The sequence below is a fragment of the Rhineura floridana genome, chromosome 1 (genome assembly GCF_030035675.1).
Source record: "Rhineura floridana isolate rRhiFlo1 chromosome 1, rRhiFlo1.hap2, whole genome shotgun sequence".
Classification (NCBI taxonomy): Eukaryota; Metazoa; Chordata; class Lepidosauria; order Squamata; family Rhineuridae; genus Rhineura; species Rhineura floridana.
In genome coordinates this window covers 93,804,538-93,827,624 of record NC_084480.1, presented here as the reverse complement: position 1 = coordinate 93,827,624, position 23,087 = coordinate 93,804,538, and the positions used below count along the sequence as shown (strand labels likewise).

At 41.4% G+C, this 23,087-nt stretch overlaps 1 protein-coding gene across 3 annotated transcripts; it reads right to left on the bottom strand.

Annotated features, from left to right (window-relative positions):
- Positions 1 to 7,597: 7,597 nt before the first annotated feature.
- PRXL2C (peroxiredoxin like 2C) lies at positions 7,598 to 23,034 on the bottom strand. Of its 3 annotated transcripts, XR_009762524.1 has the most exons (7): positions 22,672 to 23,032; positions 21,582 to 21,650; positions 19,534 to 19,587; positions 18,159 to 18,264; positions 16,531 to 16,662; positions 10,848 to 11,053; positions 7,598 to 9,976 (listed from the first exon to the last, which is right to left on the bottom strand). XR_009762524.1 is itself a non-coding variant. In XM_061626265.1 (6 exons), the coding sequence occupies exons 1-6, from the start codon at positions 22,867 to 22,869 to the stop codon at positions 10,926 to 10,928; spliced, it is 687 nt and encodes a 228-aa protein (XP_061482249.1). In that variant the 5' UTR covers positions 22,870 to 23,033; the 3' UTR covers positions 10,569 to 10,925. The 3 variants fall into 3 exon arrangements, 2 of the variants coding, with proteins under 2 accessions (XP_061482249.1, XP_061482242.1); XM_061626265.1 differs by lacking the exon at positions 7,598 to 9,976 and having other exon boundaries at positions 10,569 to 11,053; positions 22,672 to 23,033; XM_061626258.1 differs by lacking the exons at positions 7,598 to 9,976; positions 16,531 to 16,662 and having other exon boundaries at positions 10,569 to 11,053; positions 22,672 to 23,034.
- Positions 23,035 to 23,087: the final 53 nt, after the last annotated feature.

Below are 23,087 nucleotides of genomic sequence, written 5' to 3'. Positions count from 1 at the left end.
TAGGGCTTTTTGTTTTGAAAAAAGGTATGGGGGGAATGGTAGGGGTCTATAAGATTATGCATGGAGCGGAGAAAGTGGATAGAGAAAAGTTTTTGTTCCTCTTGCATAATGTTAGAACTCTGGATATCCAATGAAGCTGAATATTGGAAGATTCAGAATAGACAAAACAAATTACTTCGTCACACAGCGTATAGTTAAACTATGGAATTCCTTTCCACAAGGGGCAGTGATGGCCACCAACTTATATGGCTTTAAAAGAGAAAGACAAATTCATGGAGGACAAGGCTATCAATAGCTACTAGCCACAGTGTTGGAGATAGTAAGCTGCTGAATATCAGTTGATGGAAATCATAAGTGGGGAGAGTGCTGTTGAGCTCAGGTCCTGTTTGTGGGGTTCCCATAGGCATCTGGTTGGCCACTGTGAGAATAGGATGCTGGATTACATGAGCCATTGGCCTGATCCAGCAGGTTCTTCTAATGTTCTTATGTACTTGGAAGCATGCCTCATAATTGTCAGGGAGTTTGTGTTACATACACGGGCTTATGTCTGAACTGTTCATAGCTCTTCTCCCACCCCTTCTATTCTTAAGCACACCAACATATACATGCTTCCTTTCTGTGCTTCCAGTTGGAATAAACCTGCCACCTGCTGGATATTTAAATACTATAATTTCATTTTCATCACCAGTTTCAAATTTAAAACATAAACGCCACAAGGATAGTTCTGTTCCAGCAAAAAACCAAAAAGGAGTCTTGCAGCCAAAAAGCATACGTTTTCAAAAAATGGAGCCCACTTTATCAACATGGATACATAGAGAAAAAAGAGAAAAGATGTTAAAAATGGGGTTAACAGGCCTTAAAATGGAATGAAGAAGTCTCAAAATTTTTTATGCAGAGTTCAAATTATGCCTTTGTGTGACCATTCACAACAGCTGTGATTGGTATTTCCATACCACAATCTTGCTTGCTTTGCCAGGAAGCATAGCAAAAGGAAAATTTTATAGCAGTTATGCTGCTGTGAGTGGTCACCAATAGCCTTTAAGGGTGCCACATGACTGTGGCTTTTGGTGCAACAGACTTGAACAAAGCAGCACCTCTGGAACATAAGAAACTGCCTTCTACCAAGTGAGACTATTGGTCTATCCAGCTCAGCTTTGCTGACAATGACTAGCAGCAGATCTCCAGGGTTTCAGACAGGAATCTTTTTTCCAGACCTACCTGGAGATGCTTGCACATTGAAGCTGGTGCCTTTTGCATGCAAAACATGCTCTACCACTGAGCTCCAGCCTGTGCATATCATTATTCCACACACATGCCAAGGAAAATGAAAACACAGCTTCAGAATGATCCAGACATATCCTCCTACAATGGGCTCATCCACAATGGAGTTTAATGTGGCTTTGAAGCTGCTTGCAGCTCTGTTTATTTTGCAGTATCCACACTGTTGTCCTCATCCAAGTGACATTACACACTTTCCCCCTACTAAGTTTAGATTTTTTTTTCAATTGGTGGATAATCTGGTAAGGGAGGAAAAGAAAGGATGGGACCTACCTTTTACTACTTGCTGTTGCTGAAAGCATTTTTAAAATAAAATAAAATAAAACAGCTCTTTTGGGTAGAATTGCTCTTACACAAAACAGCTGATTGAAAAATAAAAATAAAATTTGCCCTTGCAGGCACAGGAGGCTGGGGAAGAAAGGAAGTGGCAGCCTTTTATGCAAGGGACTCAAAATCTTTGCCTGGCTTGGATCAACACACTTTTTTAAAATTGTTCTTTTGTGCAAATCTGGTATACCAAAAAGCTTGTATTTCCATTTTTTAAAGCCCACCCTCTTTTTCTATCTAGATTTAGCCCCAGCAGCTCAAGTGATGCACCTGACATAGCTTTCTACATACAAGGGAGAGCCGCTACATACACTTGTTTAACACATGCTTGGTGTGTGTGTGTAGGGGAATGAGGAATGAGCCCTCCTAGTGATGATTATGGAGTTACAGAGATATGACGAATTTTCAATTACTTGATATGCAGGATCCTAAGACAAAGCAGGGCTTTTCTCTCGGAAATGGAAACAACCAATACATTTTAACTTTTTAAACTGCTCTTTTGCTAATAATAATAGGTCTGTGTGCACACACAGGTAAACAAATACCTGTGTGCATGACCACAATGGACCTCAGGTTTCTGCAACTTACGGGGTGGGGAAGTATTAGCTGAAGAGAGGGGACAACAAAACAGTGTGCACTTCCCATCAAACACCATGCCCTAGTGTGGATGGGAAACACTGAGATAGATTTTAGAGGCATAAAACTTTGTGCGTGGATGAAGGTGCACAAATGCACATACAGAAATAGCCAGCCACATACACATAAACGCCCTAATGCGGACACAGCCAATGTCCCTCCCTATGTGCATGTTAAGTTTCTCTAAAGCACTCCCCAATTAAGAGCTCTGACTTCACTCATTAACTAAAAGCACTGGAAGGTGGGAACAGGCAGACTCATCTCTCTCAAAGCATTTGCTCAGAAGAGTGCAAATATATTTTCCCTCATGGCTTTCACCCTGGGAGGGCTAGATGCTACTACTGATGATAATGTTGATGATGAGAATCTGTGACCCATGTTGGTTCTGAACTTTCTACACTTCTCTGAATGGCCCTGGTTAGCTATTTTTATTTACAACTAACACCACTTAGTCATCCTTATGAATGTGCATAGGAATGCAGTCCTCGGAAGTTCAGTGGGCCTTTTTCCCTAGTAAAGTGTGTTTAGGACTCTGAGGTTTAAACAACTTGTTAGAAGTCCTTCATTTGGACTAGCAAATCTTTTTCTTAAATTTTTGTTACCTTTTATTTCAGTCATGCCTGTTTTTCACCAACATGTTTTTGGCCAATTTTTCTTGTTACAGAGCATAGGAAAAAAAGCATTTTGAATCTCAAGGAGAGTAAAATCCATGAGAAAACTGTAGCTATTGGAATGACAGGAGCGAAATGTTTCCTCTCTTGATTTTTAATCTGGTGCCTAGGTAGTAGCCTTTATCCTTGATGCAGAACTTCCTCCATATTATTTTTCTGACTTTTAGGAACATATTTGATATGTGAAGCCTGTGGGGTACCTCTGGTCCAGCAAGTTTATTCTAGGGAGCCTTGGCAGTCTGGATTCAGTGCATGACCTGAATTAACATCACCTGTCCCTCCTGAGGTGATGCACACAGTCACACTTTGAAGTAAGAAGCTGGATAGATTGAGCACATGCCAAGCAAGAAAGAATACTTTGAGCACCGCATATATTGTAAGTTTCCTGGTGATTTCTTTGCAGGAGAAAGAAGACAGTGGCTGTGAAAATGCTCAAGAATGAAAATAATGATCCCACCTTAAAAGATGAACTGCTGAGAAGTAAATGTAATGCAAGAAGCCATCTTTGACATATATGCAGCATATAAAATAATAAGCATATAAATGAATAATTAACAATAACTGGATAACCCATATATTCAAATGATTGGCATATGCAAATCTGAGTCCTGGATGTTGGTAATAAAAATGGCTGAACTTGGGTCCCTTGAATAAACATCTGATAAAACTCAAGTAAATTGGCCATCAAAATTGTTTACAATTCTTGACCCTCACTAAGCAAAACTGATGGATTATTACACTAAAATGGATGCTAGAAATGTATAATGTAGGCGATCTATGAAAACCTTGGCTGCTGAAACACCTAAGGAGGAAGTGATATTTTCCAAAGCTTAAGTTGCTTTGCTAGCACATTTACTACTTTTTTATACAGAAGGTTCTACTATCATGTCTGTTGGGAGTAAAGCACCAATGCATGTTACAAGTGACCTGAACCATTGGGGGGGGGAGGGGAGGCGATAGACAGAAAGGCAATCTATTAGTTCCTCTGCTGATTCCTCCTCTAATGTGCTTGTTGCTTTTGTAGGTTTTGCTTCTCCCCTTCCTTCTTCCTGTCTTTGTTTCCGTGAGTTAGCAATGGCTCGTTGAGTAGAAGCTGCATGGCTGCTTCAGCTTGTATGACTTTACCTCTTTGTACTAATAAACCTTACATTTCTTTATATTTTCAACTACCAGACTTAACAGACTTGTTATTTCTGCACTCCACTGCAATACCAAAAACTCTTGTCATGTTAATGAAATGTAGTAAAAAATTGAAGCTGTTTCCATCAACGAAACTGTAAACATAAAAGCTTAGTCAACCTGCAGGAAAGGGGTGGGAAGGGTGCAGATAGGGTCAGTCAGGGGAGGACCTGGCTCTCTCTTGAGCTGCCTGAGATGGTGTTTCCTCTTATGTATTGATTTAGAAGATTTATAAACAGTCTCATCAAAAAGTTCTTCAAGCAGTGTACAACAAAATTTAAGATAGACAGCTAAAATCCACAAACCAATCAAACAAATATATATACAATCATCATTAAAACAAAGATAAAATTAATCAAACTTCAACAACAAATATATAGGTAACTAAATTATATGTCTGGGTAGGCTTGTGGAAATATAAAAGTGTTTTATCTGAAGGTGGCCTATTTTTTTATTTATTTTTTACTCTGGGAGAAGTTGCTAAAAGCAAGGGAGTGCTGTTGGCTGCTCCTCCAGCCCCACTCCTGGACTTCAGGGGAGGCTCAAGAAGTGGCACATGCCTTCCAGCTTTGAAAAGTTATCCCCAAGAGCTCTCCATGCCTGAGGTTGGGGGGGGGGGAGAGGGAGAAACTTTATATTCACATTGCAGTCAAGAACTTCAGTCTTACTTCATCGACCTGACGTCTTCTCATAGCCAGTATCCCCTTGCTTTATCTGGTGGAGAGGGGGCGACAGATAGCAGGGCAGCTTGCCCTTTATTGCTTAGGACTAGGGACTGAATGTCTGTATTGTTCTTGCAGACCTCCATCTAATACCTCCAGGACCTTCCCGACACTGCTGGTGAGCAGGCATCTGTAGCATTACCTACATTTGTGGTCAAAACCCACCTCCAACTTCCTCAAAATATTCCTTCCTACTACACATTATTGAGGTAATCAAAGGCTGGAAACTGCCAGAGAGACCTTAAATATGACAGAGCAAAGGGCACATGTGCCTGCCAATATGTTTGCCTTTTTTTTTTGCAGCACTGATGATCGGCCAGGATTTTCTTTTCTTTTTTTTTCCAATAATTTTTATTCAGATTTTCATAAAACATACAAGACAAAATCATAAAACATTCAAAGACAAAAAACAAAATCAAAAATAGTTAAACAAAAAGAAAAAAAGAAAAAAAAAACAAAAATAAAAAATAAAGAGTAAAATATTGACTTCCCATTTGTCAAAGATCAAATCAGTTATAAGTCTATAATATATAACAATCCTGTCTCTTAAGTCATATTATAAAATCACTTTCCTCCAGTAGTTATCTTACTTAATCATCAAATCTCATAAACATTACTTTATTCTTTCCACAAAAAGTCAAAGAGAGGTTTCAATTCTTTAAGAAATATATCTATCAATTTTTTTTTCCAGATAAGCATATCGATTAATCCATCTCATTACTAATTATGATAATCTTATTGTCATAACCATAGTCAAAATAAACATTTCAATTAATCCATCACATCAGAATCTGTTAGGTTCAATAATTTCAGTAGCCATTGTTCTATTATCTCTATTAGTTCCATTTTCCATCTTCCATCTTCAGTAGTCTTGTTAAGTCCAGTAATTTCAATATCCAATCTTCCATTATCAGTATTCCATAATAATCTTGCTGTCAAAGCCATAGTCATATAGTAAGAGTCTGATGGGAATTACCTCTATCCCAAATATTTTCTTGCCATCCATTCTGAATAGGTTGCTGAAATACTGCTGTAAAATCATATCTCTGTTCTTTTTTTCAAAATACACTGGGTCATCTCTTAAAAGTTTTTCCATTGTCACATGGCTGCAGTTAATTCCATAGATTTTCTCTATATTGGGCTCCATCACATCATTCCAGTCCAGAAGATTATCCATGCCATTGATAACTTTATCTCTAGAATCTTCATTCATTTCTTCAGAGATAACATTGAGTTCCAAACAATAGATTTTATTTCTAAAGTCCATAGACTCCAAATCTTGTTCCTGTTCCACGTTGGTTCCAATCTCCGGGATCTCCTCTCTCACAGGGACCCCTATTCCAGTCTCCAGGGTCTCCTCTCTCACAGGGACCCCTGTTCCAATCTCCGGGGTCACCTCTCTCACAGGGACCCCTTCCAGGGTCACCTCTCTCACAGGGACCCTTATATCTTTAATCTCCTGCTTCATTTTACTCAATTCAATTTTCATTATCTCAATCTCATCCATTATTTTCTGAAACATAGTTATTTCCAGATTTTCAGCCACTTTCTTAATTGCCATTTTAAAAGAAAAATATAGGAAAACCACTTCTTATTTCAGCAACAATTGGGTTAATACTCCAAACTTGGTGACATCACAGTATAAACAGAGCAGACAGCCTTATCTCTCCAATAGTTAAGTAAACAAAATGCAGTTCCCAGGATCGAAACAATTAATGGCAATCGTCAAGAAACAGATTCGTCAAAATAAAATAGACCAAAAAGAGAGTAGTCTCAAAACAGTATAATATTTTTCAAAATAAAAATCTGGAATAGAAATCCCTCTTCTGTGTATATCTTTAGAATGCAAATCCAGGACAGCTTTTTGCAACAAAAACAGAGATAAGCTATTAATTAGTGCGTAGCAGAGAGAAGTTATGGCTCCCCAGTGAGATGTCAAAAACTGATCAATCTGGCAAATCTCTTTTAAACAGCAACAATTTAAGTCAAGTAAAAGAAAAATATAGAAAGAAGGGTGCTTGCCTGTTAGTGCGTTCTCTCTTAGAAGATAAGATGAACGTTCGCTTTAACAGATAGAGCTTGCTGTTGAAAATCCGTCCCACCTTCGTCGGCTGGACCTCGTCCCATAAATTAATGAGATCTGGTCGTCCCAACAAAAATAGGCTTTGAGGTTAATCTCTTCGTTTCTCCCTACCCGGGAGAAGTTTAATCAGTCAAAAAAAAAAGAAAAAACTGACTGATATATCTGAATAAGCTTCTTTTGAGGCAGGAGCCCGTCTCAAAAGCAGGCACAGGCTAAGTCACCCTTCCCGGAAGTCCGATGATCGGCCAGGATTTTCGACAGTGGAGTTCAGACTGTGGCAACTTCTACTATGACACTGCACAATAAGAGCAATGTGTACTTAATACTGATGGTTATAAAACGAGACACCTCACAGTAGCGATTTTCAACCGCTGTGCCGCAGCACATTGGTGTGCCGCAAATGGTCCGCAAGTGTGCCGCAGGAGTTTGCTCATGCGAGAACGTGGTGGGCAGTCAGAGCGCAGGCAAGAGCTCCATCCTCAACAACTTCATCGGCCGGTCAGTCAGTCAGTTGTTCATGGGGATGGGGGAAGAGACTCTTCGGCTGCGTGCCTGAGTGGCTTCCTTGTGCTTCCGTCCGCCCATCAGCTGTGCACGATCTAATTTTAGGCAGGAGGTTTGAATCTCCAAAGAGCAGGGGATTCAAACCTCCTGCCTAAAATTAGATTGCGCACAGCTGATGAGCGGGCGGCAACACAAGGAAGCCACTCAGGCACGCAGCCGAAGAGCAGGGGATTCAGGCGGGAGGTTTCATATCCAGGGTTACAATAATATATTGTTACAACAGTATAAAAACACAGTATTAAAATCAGTTAAAATAAATAACAATTTAGTAGGTGGTCTTTCCTAGGTGGTCTTGGCCTGGTTTATACGTTTGTCAGTCCTTTTTGCATAAAAGCTCAGCTTTCTTGGGGTGTTGCTGCATGAGAAAATTCTCAAACTACCAGACTGTCCAAAATGTCAAGATAAATAGTTTGTTATTTCTATTTTGTTTTAGTTATTTTGTTATTTTTGAATTTAGTTCTTAAATTTTTTTCCAGGTCTTATTAGACATGGATAGATTTTTAATTAAAAAACGTAAGTTGGACGATGACAATGCATCAGGTGTGGCTGGCACTAGCCCAAGTAGTAACGCACATAATACCGTCAGTGTTAGTTCTAAAACCGTCGTGCGCCAGTATAATGAAGACCATTTGTCCTTCGGATTCATTTCATCGGGAGAAGAAGTGCCACGTCCTAAGTGTGTTGTTTGCAGTGAGAAACTGGCAAACCAAGTTATGGTTCCAAGTAAGCTGAAAAGACACTTTCCCTGTGTCAGATAACACTGTTATACAGGACATGTCCCAAGACATTGAGTCACAAGTGATAACTAACATTAAAGAAGCCAATTTCTTTGCTATCCAGTTGGACGAGTCAACTGACATCACCGGAAAAGCTCAACTCCTAGCATTCAGCAGGTTTGTTTTTAATGGAGACATCATTGTACAATTGTTATTTTGCAAATCACTTCCAGAAACAACAAGAGGCCAAGACATTTTTGATGTTGTCAACATTATTTCAATTCTCACGATTTGTCATGGAAATCATGCATCAGCATCTGCACGGACGGTGCTCCCTCTATGTCGGGAAGCCTAAGAGGATTCATCGCACTGGCCAAACAAAAGAACCCTGGCATTGTTTTTACACACTGTTTCCTGCACAGAGAGGCCCTCATTTCAAAGTCAGTACTACGTGAACTCCAAAAAGTACTGGCTGAGACGATCAAAATGGTTAACTACATCAAGAGTAGGCCATTAAAATCGAGGTTGTTTCCAGTACTGTGTTCTGCCATGGAAGCTGCTCACACACAACTTCTATTGCACACGGAAGTGAGATGGCTATCTCGAGGGCGGGTGCTTTCAAGGTTGTATGAACTGAGAGAAGAGCTTCTAATTTTTTTTACATCAGAAGAGTCTGAGCTGGCTGACCTGCTTAGTGATGAGACCTGGTGCAATAAAGTTGCATTCCTAATTGACATTTTCCAAGCTTTGAACACTCTTAACAAGAGTATGCAGGGAAAGAATGAAAATATTCTAACTTGTACTGACAAAGTTATCTCCTTCAAGGAAAAACTAACACTGTGGGGAGCCAGAATCAAAAAAGAGAACAAAGTTGAAATGTTTGAACTGACAAAAAGTTGCAGACTGGACAAAAATCTTGACAATTTAATTCTACAAAGTTTGTCACTGCTGAGTAAAAACATTGAAAAGTATTTCCCGTCACTTGATGTATCTTCCTTGGACTGGGTGAGAGATCCATTTGAGTTAAGTGTGTGCGAGTCAGCAGAATTAACTGTTGCAGAAGAAGATGAGCTGACGGAAATCAGAAATAATAGAGGACTGAAAATGAAACACTCATCAACAGATATGGCCTCATTCTGGTTGTCTCTCCGAGTACCCCATCATCACAAAGATGGCGATTAAAGCACTTCTTCCTTTCTCAACATCTTATCTGTGTGAGGCTGGTTTCTCTGCTATGAATACAATAAAGAGCAAGAACAGGTCGCAGCTTCAAACACTGGAGAAGGACTTGAGGGTATGCTTGTCAACCATCCACCCTCAGACAAGGGACATCATGAAAAATCACCAAGCACAGATTTCCCACTGATTTATTTTTTTAAAAAAATAACACGATTAAAATTTTAGTTATTGAACTTTAAACACAATCTTAAAAAACTGACAGTGTGCCTTGACAATTTTAGCGCCTTCTCAGTGTGCCGTGAGATGAAAAAGGTTGAAAATCACTGCCTCACAGGAAGCAAATTGCAAGATGCTCACCAGTCAAACCTTTGTGAAAAAGGTTTTGCTGTGGAATTGGCTTTGCCTGTAGAAGAGCATTTCCATATCTTGAGGGCCGTTTTCAAAGTGGGGTTAGCTTTGTTTTTAACTTATTGATTGAAGTGGATCTACTATTGTTAGACTGGTTCTGTGAGATGGTGCTAATTACCTGGTCTCCTCCTTTCTGTACATGCTCCATTTTCACTTCATATAAACTAGTGAAATAGCACATTGTCTTATTGTTGCATATTTCTGATTGCAAGCCTAATAGAGAGGAAAGAAACCTGGCTTTTAATATGTAGTCGAAAGGCCCCAGGAGCAATTTTTCTGTTAAGCAAAGTCTGAGTAACAAGAATTAATCCAAGCATGTTATGCACATTTTGCATTGTCGTCTCATCTTTTCCACAATGACTCTATAAATCATTTCAATGCATTGCACATCTCTTCCAGTCATTTTGAACCCTCTGGAGACCAAATTAGGCAAAAGGCATGAAAGTTACAGCCCCAAACTCTTACACCAACTGGGTACAAAATTTGATTTTAAGTCTGCTCCTTTAAATGTGTCCAACCCACAAAAAACTGCAGGAGAACTTGAACAGAACTTTTAACTCAAAGCCTGGGGATAACTGCCTATCAAAAATGCAGAGAATACATAGTCTGTGGAAGGGTGTGTGTGACACACAATTCATTTTCTTACATTTTTCCCCAGTTCATCTCTCAGCCTATAGAGTCCAAGGCAATATTTTTGAAAACGAATACAGAGTCTCTGCAACTGTGTCAACAACATAATCATTTTATTCTGACTTCCCAAAGAAGCTGTTATATTTAGTGGGTTTTTAAAAAAAAATTAGAACTATAGAAAAATATTTTATTTTATTAGGTTTTGGAGAGGGAGGAGTTAAGAAGACAATCTAATCCATGCTTTTGAATAATTAAAAAAGGCTGTGAATTGAATAAAATTCATATCCTGTTTATGAGAACTATCTTATGCAGCAGGTTTAAACATTGCTTTCTTGTTAAAGGCATCATAATTTAAACATTGTTTCCTTGAACACAATGTGAAGTCCTTTCCTTACCCACTAGAAGCCAGTCTATTTAGTAGCCAGGGATCTTCCATTTAGAAATATTAACTAACCTCATGCCAAGTGATTTGCTGGAATAGACTGCTGCCAAGTATTTAAGCTGCCATCTGGATTTTTCTTCTTCTGACAAGTCACACATCAATAATCTGAGATCTGTTGGTGAAATTTACTGTTTGAACTCCAGCAAGCTGCAACACAGTGTTAATGTGAGCATGATCCAACTTGTTCTTGTCAAGGTGCACAAAGTGGATTTCATTTCCTGGAACAAATTAAAAATCAACACTACTAATACCTATGTACAAAACATTGCTTCACCATCATTATCTTGCAGGATCACTTTACCCCATATGTGCTTACTCTAGTGCTTCAATCTGCAGAACAGGCACTGTTACAGGTGCCACATACAGTAGGGCCCCGCTTATACGGTGGGTTCCATTCCAGACTCCTGCCGTAAAGTGGAAAACGCTGTAAAGCGGAACCCCATTGACTTTAATGGGCCGCGTCACACAAAAATGACGCAAAAACGGCGCAAAATGTCACAAAAGGGGAAAAAACCCTTTAAAATTGAAAATGAAAGGCACCGCATCAGCGGAACGCCTTAAAGCGGAACACCGTAATGCGGGGCCCTACTGTAATAATAACTTGGAAGAAATTGTTCTTTTAGTGTCGCAGCACCTACCCTTTGGAACTCCCTGCCTATTGACATCAGGTAGGCATATTCGCTATATTCCTTTTGGTGCCTGCTGAAAACTTTTCTGTTTAGGCAAGCCTTTTCAGATACATAGATGTTGATCCATTTTAATCTTTTTAGTTAGTAGCTGTTTTAATTGCTTTAAATATGTTTTTAATTGCTTGTCTTAACTGTTTTATCAATAATTTTAATTTTTTCCACAAACTGCTTAGAGATTTTGTTTACAATCAAGTGATATATACATTTTATTAAATAAATAATAAAATATTTCCAGCTCATGTGGTTTGGTGCCTTAAGAGTTGCATTTGGGAAGTGGTTGTTCATATTCCTCATCAGCCATGGATGTTCTAGGATTTGCTTTTCAGATGACAAAATATCCCATTTACTGAGCAATCTTCTACTCCAATTATGCTGGTGGCTGGGGGGGAGCACAATGGCCATCATATCGTCACTGGTCCTACTCTGCACTTTTGCCTCATGTGTTTTGCCTGGTTGGTATATGACCTTGATAACGCCTCTTCCTTGCCTGGACTGAACTGTGTGGAGACACCTCTGATGGTTGCATGGCTGGAATGTAACAGACAGCACAAAGGTAAAAGGCATGTCTGTGGCTCTGCCCATTTTTGCCTCTGAGCTGGCCACTGTGGGCATATGCCTGACCCCCACCCCAAAGGTTACCTTTGAGGGAATACAGCTCTGGGCTGAAAAAGGTCTGTCCCCCCCACTCTAGCAGTTCACCAAACAAGGCTCCCTCGTGGCCTACACAAAATGGAGTGTGGGCTTCATCCTGAACCTGTGGCACAGTGACTTGCAGACAGCAATAGGAGATACGGAGAGAACAGTGAGCAATAGCTAGCAGTTCTAGCTGAACCTGGATGCACAAGTGTATATAGGCACCGGCTTACTATACAAAGATAATATTTACATGCATTGCTCCACCCACCACTGGGATGTGGCCCCTGGAAGATGCCCAGAAAGGAATGTGGCCCTCCAGCTGAAAAAACTTTCCTACCCCTTCCCTTGGCATTGTTTACCAAATTCAGCAGGTTTTATCTTTTTCTCAAGCTTGTTGCCTGAAAGTGCAATCTGGTATGCAGAGTGGAAAGACTTTTGGGATATCAAAAGCAGAGTTGTAAAATTTCTGGAAATTTTGAAGCTATGGAAGAAACCCAGTTTTTTCCATTTTTTTCCAGGAAAAACAGAATTTTTTGGAAAAATTGAAAAAAATGCAGTATTAGCACTTTTTACAGATTGAAAGTCACTTTGTTACTTCAGGAACGTAAAATGTAATTATGTACAAGTTGGTTTGGCATAAAATTATCACGTTTGGTATATTAAAAGTACATTTTATTCAAACAATTATTACAAATTGAATTTACTTTTTTAAATTTTTACTTTTTTTTGTAACCAATGGATCTACAAGATCCTGAACTGTAATGAACCCCAGAACTGTAAGGAACCTCTTTCATTTTGCCAGTTCATGAGAAGCAGGCAAAAAACAATTAAAAAACACACAGAAGAAACCATCAACATTAATAACATAAAATATTATTTATGTCTCTGGTAGTCCTCCACAGTTTCAAGCAGACATAAAGCATCCACTCCAATAAAAAGAACTGACAAAAAAAAGGGGGAGCAAGATTCAATGAAACATTTTATTCATCATGCTAAAATAAAACATTCCATAATCCATTTTTTTCACTTTTTCAGGAAAAAAAAGGCTTAGGAAAAAATGAAAAATACTGTTTTTTCCTGAATTTTTCCAGTTTTTTTCTGGGCCTTCACATCTCTAGTCAAAAGGGTACAGTCAAACCCCAGGTTCCAGTTAAGAAGCTTTAGGGATAAGGGATGAGGAGAAATCAGATAGGTAGCATAAAAAAAACACAGGCCAATTTACTCTCTCAATAGCCTACAGTAGACCAGCATAGAGAGAAATAGCTAGTTTGCTTGCAAAACACAAGGATCATCCATAGTGTTCAGTAGAGGATGATAAATGATAGTGGACAACAAAATTAATACGGGTAAAAGACTCATTTTTATCCCTGTGGCTCAGGGGATTGGCAGGGGGAGAAGGATCCACCAATGAGGTTTAACCAGGTTGCTTTGAGAGGCTTTTCCTTTTCACTTTGGACAGAGCTTGTACACAGAAGGAGATGAGCCATTAACCCTTCTCAACAGCCCAGGTACATAGAAGTAAGAGGTGTGAAGTGGGATAAATTTCCGCTTTACTCCCAATAGAAAAGAAAAGCCATGAAGAGAATTTCATCCTGGGTATCTCTGAGCTGCTTTCAACATACAGAACAGCTGCTCTGAAGTGGAGAGCTTTATTATTATACCAGGTACACTAAGGATTCTTCTTTTAAAAAGAAGCAGGCAGTTTGTTCTCAAGCCTTCCATCACAAGGCTGTTTTGTAGGCAAAGTGCTCCGTTTTCTTTTGGTACCAGGGGCCCTTTCTCCATTTCCATCACCAGATTCCTCACATATGCTCTGTGAGTGCATGATATGAAGCCAGAGAGATATAGCCCCATGCCCTGTCATCTGAGTTGTGGTTTTCCTTTGTGGGGTTTCCCTGCTACCCCTTGAAAGTTGAGTGGAAACCAGTAAGAGAATAGCAAGCTACTTTGGACCCCAGAGAGGGGCAGGTAAGCTTGATCCTCTGTCCTTCTACCCCTAGAAAGTACTTGCCATGATTCCCTGGAAAGCACTCCTGTTCGGGGTTACAGGGAGCATAAAGGAGTGTGGCAGCACAGCCTACTTGGAGGTAGTAGCCTCTAGCATGATTGGCCTACCTAGGGTGAGGAGGTCAGTACAGTGCTAACACACTGGCAGAAGTGCCAGATTGACTCCACTGGTTGGTTTGCACCAAGCCAACCTCCCCGCCACCTTGCCTTCTCTCTCCCAGTAAGCAACGGCAACCCACCTGCCAGGCTGGAATTGTCAAGGAGCTGTCCAAGGTGCTGAACACCTCCTTGAAAATTCAGACTAAAACCCGGAGCGGATCCACTGCCCCATTGACAGTGGAGCCAGCAGCCTCCACTGGCTGTGGCTCTGCTATACTCAGTGAGCCCCTAGCGGTCAACTCTACAGCAAACAAGACCCATGAAATGTCATGATAGCTGTGAAGCAGAGAGGGCATAGCTTTGCAAGTAAGTTTACTTCACCTGTTAAAAGCTATTGACTGCTCTGCTGCGGTAGAATGCTTCTTTGCTAAAACATTTTTGAAGTGTGTGAGTGTGTGTCCACGTTATGAAATCCCCAAATGGTGTGAGACAAGGAGATAAGGGCGAGGCCACATTTCACCACTGATGTCACATGTAGGCATCTATGATGCTTACACAACCACATACTTTACAAACAGCAAGAAGAGGCAATGGAACGTAACACACAAATATTCAGATTGTCTGGAAAAGCTCTGAGCAAGTTTCAGTAACTGGCAGTTTTGCTACTTCACTTTTTCATCTGTAAAGTGGGAAGAAGTGTCACCTACCTCCTACGACAGGGGTGGGGGACATTTTTGGCTCTATTGGCCAGATCCTTATCAGGATCAACCTCATGGGCCAAATTTGATAGATGGATGAGGCAGCCCAGCTGTCATTCGCATGGTGTCATTATGACATCACAAGATCAACAGGTGGATTGCCCTGCTCACCTGCCAAAATCCCTTGATGGTTGCTGCTGAGGGAAGCCAGAAAGACACCTGCATTTTCTCTCACTTTGCACATGTGGGGGGGGAGTGAAGATTCAAGGGGGAGACTTTCTCCCCTTCGTCCCCTCCTTTGCCAGTGGAGGAGGCAGCAGGGGTGAAAAGGAAAAGCACTGGGAAGCCCTTTGTGATCTTCCCTGCACTACTTCTTTCCACCCCACTTTGAAGCAGCAGCAGCTGTGGGGCGGGGAGGGGAACAGATGAAGGGGAGACTTTCCCCTTTGTCTCCACTGTCAGTGGTGACAGCAGTAGCAGGGGTGGAAAAGTCCTTTACAGTCTTCCCTGTGGGCCTCCTTTCCACCCCTAATGTCAGCTGTGCAGAAGAGTTGCAGCTCCGCTTCTCCTTTAAGGGAATGAATCCCCCTGTGGCCGCTGCTGCCACCACTCCACCCAGTTAAAAAGTGAAGCTCAAAGGACTTTAATCCCCACTTACCAACCAAGGAACGGGAATTAAACCCCGCTGCCTTGGCAGCATGATCTTGTTGCTCTGTCAATACAGGATTAAACTCTGTGCTCCTGCCCATAATCTGACATCACAGTGACATCAGTTGATGGGCAGGTTGGCGTGGCTTTGGGAAAATGGCCTCACAGCAGAAACTGGACATTCTGGAGGGCCAAGAGTGACCCACAGGCCAGAGGGTCCTCACCTCTGTCACAGGATCATGAATGAGACAAACAAGAGAATGACTGAAAAGTGCGATTAAGGCTGAATTGCTGATTTCCACTTCTCAGATACACTCCCTCTTGCCTAATCTCACATGGTCCTCAGGAGGAGAGGTGCTTGGGGAAAAGCAGGGACAATACAAATAAGGCCCACTGTGCATGTGGAACACAGGAGGCAATCTCTAGCTCAGGGGTAGAGAACCTGGGGCCCACAGGCTAATCTTGGCCTACCAGGCCATTTCCCCCACACCATGTCCACTTGTTAAATGGCTGATGTCACTTGTGATGTCAGCTGATTGGAGGAAGGATGGGGCTCAATTCTGCATTGGCTGCAGGTGCTCATTCCAAGGGGCAGCTGACAAGCAGGGGTTAAATTTTGCTCAAGGAACAGGCATGTGCAGCCAAAGAAATTTGCATTTTAAAATGCAGATTCCTTTCTCTCACTTCCCACAGCAGCGGCAGGGGACACTGCTGCAGGAAGTGAGACAAAGTAATTTGCATTTTAAAATTCTACCTACATGTCTTTCTGTCGCTTCCCTCAGCGGCAGCAGGTGCTTGGGAAGCTCACAAGGGATTTTGACAGGTGATTGCTGACTTCGAAAAGAAAGTAGATCCAAGAGAACAAACATGCCATGCAGCATAACTGAGGAAAGGCTTAATTTTAACAAACAGCCATACCTGGGCCTAAAATCAAAGTACCTCCCTGCTGAGCTGGATCACCTTGAAAATCAAATGCAGGACTAGCCATTGCTCTCCACATGCTCTTAATGCTTCCTGATAGCAAGTTGGATCTTACATGAGGGCTTCGCACTAAAATAATATGATACAGAAAACATATTTGGCACAAGAACTTACATTTGCTGTGTAGATTTTACAAGCATACTTGGCTCCAATCCTACGCACGGTTACTTGCGAGTCATACAGTGGAAATCAATAGACTTAAGTGCAAGTAAATGTGCTTCAGGGCAGGCTATTTGAGAGAAGGTCCATACAACAGATTGTAAGCACATCAAAAGGACATTTAAAGCACATGACATCCCTCAAAGAATTATGCAAACTGTAGTTTGTTAAGGGTTCTGGGAATCTGCAGCTGTGCGAGGGGAAAACTACAGTTCCCAGGGTTATTTAAGAGAAGTCATGTGCTTTAAAAGTGCACTGGATGTGTTTTAAATCTATGGGGGTGGACCTGCCCAGAATAGCCAGTTAGAGCTCACATGGGAAACATTTCTGCATGTGTTTGCACTGTGCATACATAAGAGTGTGAGGGGAGAATGGGAAGAAAAGAGAGATGGAATGAATAGACAAAAAATAAAAGGGAAGAAGGAATCACTGAAAGACAGGTGAAAACTGGAGACTGAAGGAGAAAAGCAGGATTTTCCACACTTATGACATTATTCAGTTTTCCTTCTAAAGTCTGCTGTTTTCGCACTCAAGGCTAACAATGCAAACTTAGCTGAAGTAAGTCCCACTCTGTGCAAGACAGGGCTGGAAGACTCTTGCTTGAAACCCTGAGGAGTAGTGTAGTATAGACCAGACTGAGCTATACCAGAGCAATGGTCTGACTCAGTATAAGGCAACTTCCTATGTTCCTGTCTGCAGCCCAGCGATTTATAGGGGAACAATTTGAAATGTTACATTTATCCCTCATGACTGCTGCTATGAAGGGCCATTTCCCATATATTTAAGCTATAATTGAATGGTCACAGACTGAACCTTTTGGACTCCATTACCCTTTAACTCCAGCCTTTACATTTCCTGCCTTTACATGCATGCGTATATATACCCATCAACTGAGAATCACACTTCTGGTGTCTGATGACATGCGCTCTAGTCCACAAAAGTGTATGCCATAATAGAATATATTAGTCTCTAAAAGTGCCATAAGATTTGTTGAGTTGTATCCAACTAAGTTCTATTCAGTGCAGACCCACTAAAATCAACGGACCCAAGTTAGTCTTGTCCATTAATCATAATGGATCGACTCTGAGTGTGGTCACATACCCCTCACAAAGCTACAATTCCCAGCACCCTTAACAAATTACAGTTCCCAGGAGTCACTGAGGAGAAACCATGTGCTTTAACTATATGGTGTAGATGTACTCTATAACTAACATTGGATACAGTCCTTTGTTATTCCACCATGAGCTCTGTCAATGAATCACTTTTACACTAGTCTTGCTATTGACACAGTAACCTGAAACTTGACCCTTATGATTTTATATTTTAAAGAAATGCTTGTGGCCTACAATTCATTACATAGTTACTTCTTTTGTGCTCTGATATTTACAGTTGGTTGCACTGCCTACCTGATGAGGTGGCTGCTTCACCCCTTTTCATGCCAAGTGTTCTATAAATTTCCCTTTCAGGATCCACATACATTTCATGAGGATAGCCTGTCAAAGTGCAAAAAGGCTGCAAGAGAGATTTGTAAATATCAACAGAATGCATTGCAATGTCTTTTATACTTCCTGAAAAGCTAAGGCTGCACACTTATTGGGGAATAAATCCCGTTATTCCATGCACTGGGACTTTCTCCTGAGTAAATGTGTTTATGATTGTGCTGCACGGTTGTAGTTCTACGTACACGTTCTTGGAAGTAAGTTTTGCAAAAACGAGTGGGACTCATTTGCAGGTCAATGTATTTAGGACCAGAGTGTAATTCTGATTTTGAAATCTCCAAGGTCCGTATTAAAAATACAGATCTCCTTGTTGACACCCAAAGAAACATCACCACACAGAGAAAAAAAAATCAAAAATGCCCGCACAATGCACTTCTGTGGGGCCAGACAGATAATGTGAACTTTTATATTGGATTTCCCCTCATTTGATTACCTGCTGATCAGGAAAATCCAAGTTAGTTGGGGCAAAAGTGTATGCAGCCACTTGGATAAGGAGGACTTTATGTGGATGCCGGGGTGGGGTGGGAGAAGACACCAAACAGCTTCAAATCCATATGTGGAAGAGTCCTTCATATATTATTGAAAACCATTAAAGGCAAAGGAGAACAGGACAAACTTTGCCTGGCGCCTAAAAGATAATAAAGAAGGCACCAGCCCCTAGGGATGGGGCAGAAATTCAATTCAGTCCACATTTAAAGGCGCATCTATCAAATTTGCACTTTCCCTAACAATATGAGATCCAAAACACAGCCAGTCTTTTAAATTCACACTTATTCAAATTTTGTGATGCAGTTCTCCCACCAAAGTTTACCAAAATGTTTAAAAAACATTTGTTAGAGGAAAGTGTGCATAAAATGAATATATTTCAGAAAATAATTTTTGAAATGCAGTATATTAGGGGAAATTGCTTGCAAAACTGTGACCATTACTCAAAACTGCATGCAACACTGTTTATTTGCACTAAAATGCTGATGAATTCTCATGAGGATTTTTTTGGAAGCAAAATTCTGCAGAAATGTGAACTGAATTTAAGATTGGAAAAATGAGAAATGGAGAGAAACCAAAACTGACAGACCTTCCATCCTTAGCAGACACACAAGGTTGGTGTGTCAGTTTGGGTGCCACCCATGAAAAAGAAATGCTTCTCTCTGGTAGCTCCCAGCTTAACCTCCAAAGATGTGGACCCCTGGAAAAGGGCCTCTGAAACAGATCTTATACTGACCTGCTCCCAAGTTTAATTTAGAATACAGCAATACAATAGCTCTGACTTCAACAAACTTACCTTAATGTGGTGATGTGATGATTGTCCAATAACTACAAGTCTGACATTTGCATCCTAAGGGGGGGAGGGGGGAAACATACAAATAATATAAATCTCAACACTGCTATTTTCACTTACAACATGATCACTGTGACAAAGTAAACAATGCTGGTGGTGGATTTAACAACAGCTATGCCATCATGGAGCCTTGAAATGTGATGGTACCCTAGCAATATACAATGATATTACAATGGTGCCAGAATCAGATAGTCTGATACAACTTTTTTTCAAATGTGGAACCTAATTCAGGAACATTACAAATTAGTGATTAGTTTTCTAAACTGATTAGTTGAAGGTAAGCCATTTAATGGTAGTTGACACTATTTCAGTGTAAGCCTATGCAGTGGAGTCCCCTACAGGCCTGAAGCACAGTTCTTTTCAGCTTTTACGTGCTGCCTCCTTGCTGAGGCAGTTGGGGAGAGATGGTGACCTACACCAGCATCGCAGGACTGTAGCCAGAGACAGGCCTAAGTTACTCTGAAGGCTCATCTTCGTCTAACTCCATTATTGGAATCCATCCATCCTATTCTATTAATTAGAGATTTACATTAAATCAAGAGAGGAAAATGTTTTTTCAGTCTGAGGGCCGCATGAGCTCATAGGGAACCTTCTGGGGGCCGTGTGTCAGTGGTGGGCAGGGCCAGAGGCAAAATGGGTGGGGCCAGCGGCAAAAGCAGATGAATCAATGGATTTGACTATTATGTTTATACAGCAGGCTACATTCCAGTCATCGAAAAATCAAGGATTTCTATACAGTTCAAGGGCACATTCCAGCCAGGCAAAACCATTCAAGGAGGGTGCAGAGCAGAGCTGATAAGGGAATACAGCTTAGTGGATGCCTTTAGGGATGGATAGAAAAGCCCAGGGCTGCATTCCACCTTCCCAATAGTGGTGTCACTCCTGTTTATCTGGACAGAGCTGGGCACACTGGGGGCAAGGCTGGAGCTGAGTAGATGTGCTGGTGAAAGTACCGGATAGGCAGTAGCAGTCCCACCGGTGCAACCGCATGACCTCCCTGCTCACCCACAGTGCAAGGGTACCAGCCAAAGCAAACACAGCCACTTTATGGACTATTCCCAAACCTGTACTACCTAATAGATAACCTGCATTAACCAGCACCTCACACCATCAACTGGCATTCAGAGGTTTGAAAATGTCAAATATCCACTTCTAAGGCTACAGTACTATGCATGTTTTCTTGGACGTAAACATGCACAGGATTGGACTGCAAGTCAAGCAACCCATTCCACCAGGCTGAAGCAGAGAGGCAGAAACCACTCCATCAGCTCAGCTCAGAGACCAGAGACCATTTAGTTCCTCCTGTCCCTGAACTGCCACCATTTCAACTGGTCATCATGACAACAATTATATAACTTTAAGAACATATGCCTCAGTCTGTTTCTTTTCTTCTTCCCTCCTTGTCCCTTTTTCCTTTTGTGCTGTGTCTATTAAATTGTAATCCTGAAGTCAGGGGCTGCCCATAAAACACTTCACAAATTTTAGCAGTTCTATAAACGATTAATTAATTTATTATTAATAATATAATAAAGTAACGCACACATATTCCTGCAAACTAAGAAGGAGCCAGTTGCTGAACTGATTCTTTAGCTTCTAGAGCAGTGGCTCTTAACCTGGGGTGCACATACCCCCGGGCGTGTGAGACACTTTTTCTAGGGGTGTGAGGCATTGTTCAAAGTTTTTGGAAAACTGTCATTTTTCTTAGCTAAGTTAGGCTAAAACACACATTAAAATAAATTTAAAAAAGAAAAAAATTTCAGGGGGTGCGAGCACATATTTTGGAAATCCAAGGGGTGCTGGCAGTGGAAAGGGTTAAGAACCACTGTTCTAGAGTGTTTGATTGATATTGAACAATAAAAAAGCAAGCCAGAAAGCATGTGGGAGGACAAATTAATCACAGCATGTATTCTAAAGTAATTGCAGATATCTGTAAATATAGTATCATTGCCCTATTATACTTTGAAATATAAGGGTGTGGTTTTTTTACTTACTTGTAAAAGTTTCTTGGGAATTTTGCCCAGATCCTCCACATATTCTTTACAAGCATAACACAAGAAATGCTGAAAAGAGCCAATTGTGGGTGTCAGAAGAGTTGCAATAAAAGTATTAAAGTTTCAGAATGAGTGGGGAAGAATAGGTTACTACAGCTTGGATCAGAAAGTCATCTATACTGGAGTTCACAACTACAGGCCTGGATGCATCACATGGCTTTCAGTGATTTTTGAGTTCATATGCCTCCCCTCAAACGTCAGAGCATCAGAAAAGAAAAAAGAAAAAAAATTAACTTCTTTTTTGTTGGGGTTGGTGTTAAGAGATTAAGATAATAATCTGTTTTGAGGAAATATTGTACACAGCCCAGGAAATGATTTCAGAATATAAGCAGCCTGCCATTCATCTAGTAGGAAAAAGGTGGAATGGCAGAAAATCATAGGTTAATCAATTAAAATTCTTATAATTTGGCTGCAGCCCTATTTAAAAACGAGGATTCCCCCCCTTCTTCAGAACTATTGTTTTATTTAGGCATTGCGATTTGACCCATTAAAACTCATGAGTGTAACTGACTAAGATTTCTGTCTTCGAGTGACAGACAACCCTTGCTGTTGTCAGTCATCTTAGTTTAGTTTTGCTTTTGTGGAGGGACTTCTGACTAAGCGCGGGAGATCGTAAAGCCCTTTCTTAGGGCTGCTTTTACTTAAGTAAGCGTCCCAAGAGTTCAGGGCAATTTACAGCGCAATCCTGAAGAAGTAGGTCCTATTGAATTCAGTGAGGCTTACTCCCAAGTAAACGGGCTCAGGTCTGCAACCTGACTTACTTAAATAACCGCAAATAGAATTGCGGCTTTATTATCAAGATTTCCTCTATTTGCCGCGGCTCAAGGCCTCTGGCATCAAGATTGCGAGCACAAATTCGGATTTCCGCTTTACAAAAGAGATGGGCCGGGAGGGGCGAGCAGTTGCTCGGGTCTCTTTTAAGGAGCTTTGAATGACGCGGTTTCGCGCAACGCTCCGGCCGAAACAGTTAGGAAACTTCTCTGTTTCGATTTAAAAATAAGTCGGTCGGGAAGGCTCCGCCCTAGCTCACCCGCACAAACACCACGATCGTCTTCTGCTCCCTGTAGACGGCCCCGAAGGGAATCCCTTGCCCAGCTGCGTTCACCACTAGGAGCTGGGCGGCGTCGCGGAGTTCCACAGGCTCTTCCACCAACCCCGCGTGCCGCCAGGAACGCAGGCTGCCTATCTGGCTGGTGACCGACAAGGCCCCTGCTGGCGGATCTGCCATCCTGGAGCTGCCCTGCCTAAGCGGACCCTGGAAAGGGAGAGGAGGAAGGTGGAGCCGGCGTAATAACGAGACCTGGTGCTTGGCGCCGAGGCAGTTGGGAGGGAGATCCTTTCTTTCCCTTGGCTGGGGGAATACTCCGCCTGTAGGAGCCCGGGGGCGGGGGCGGGGGCGGGCGCGGGGGCGGGGGCGGGGGCTAGAGGAAGACCACGCTTTTGCTG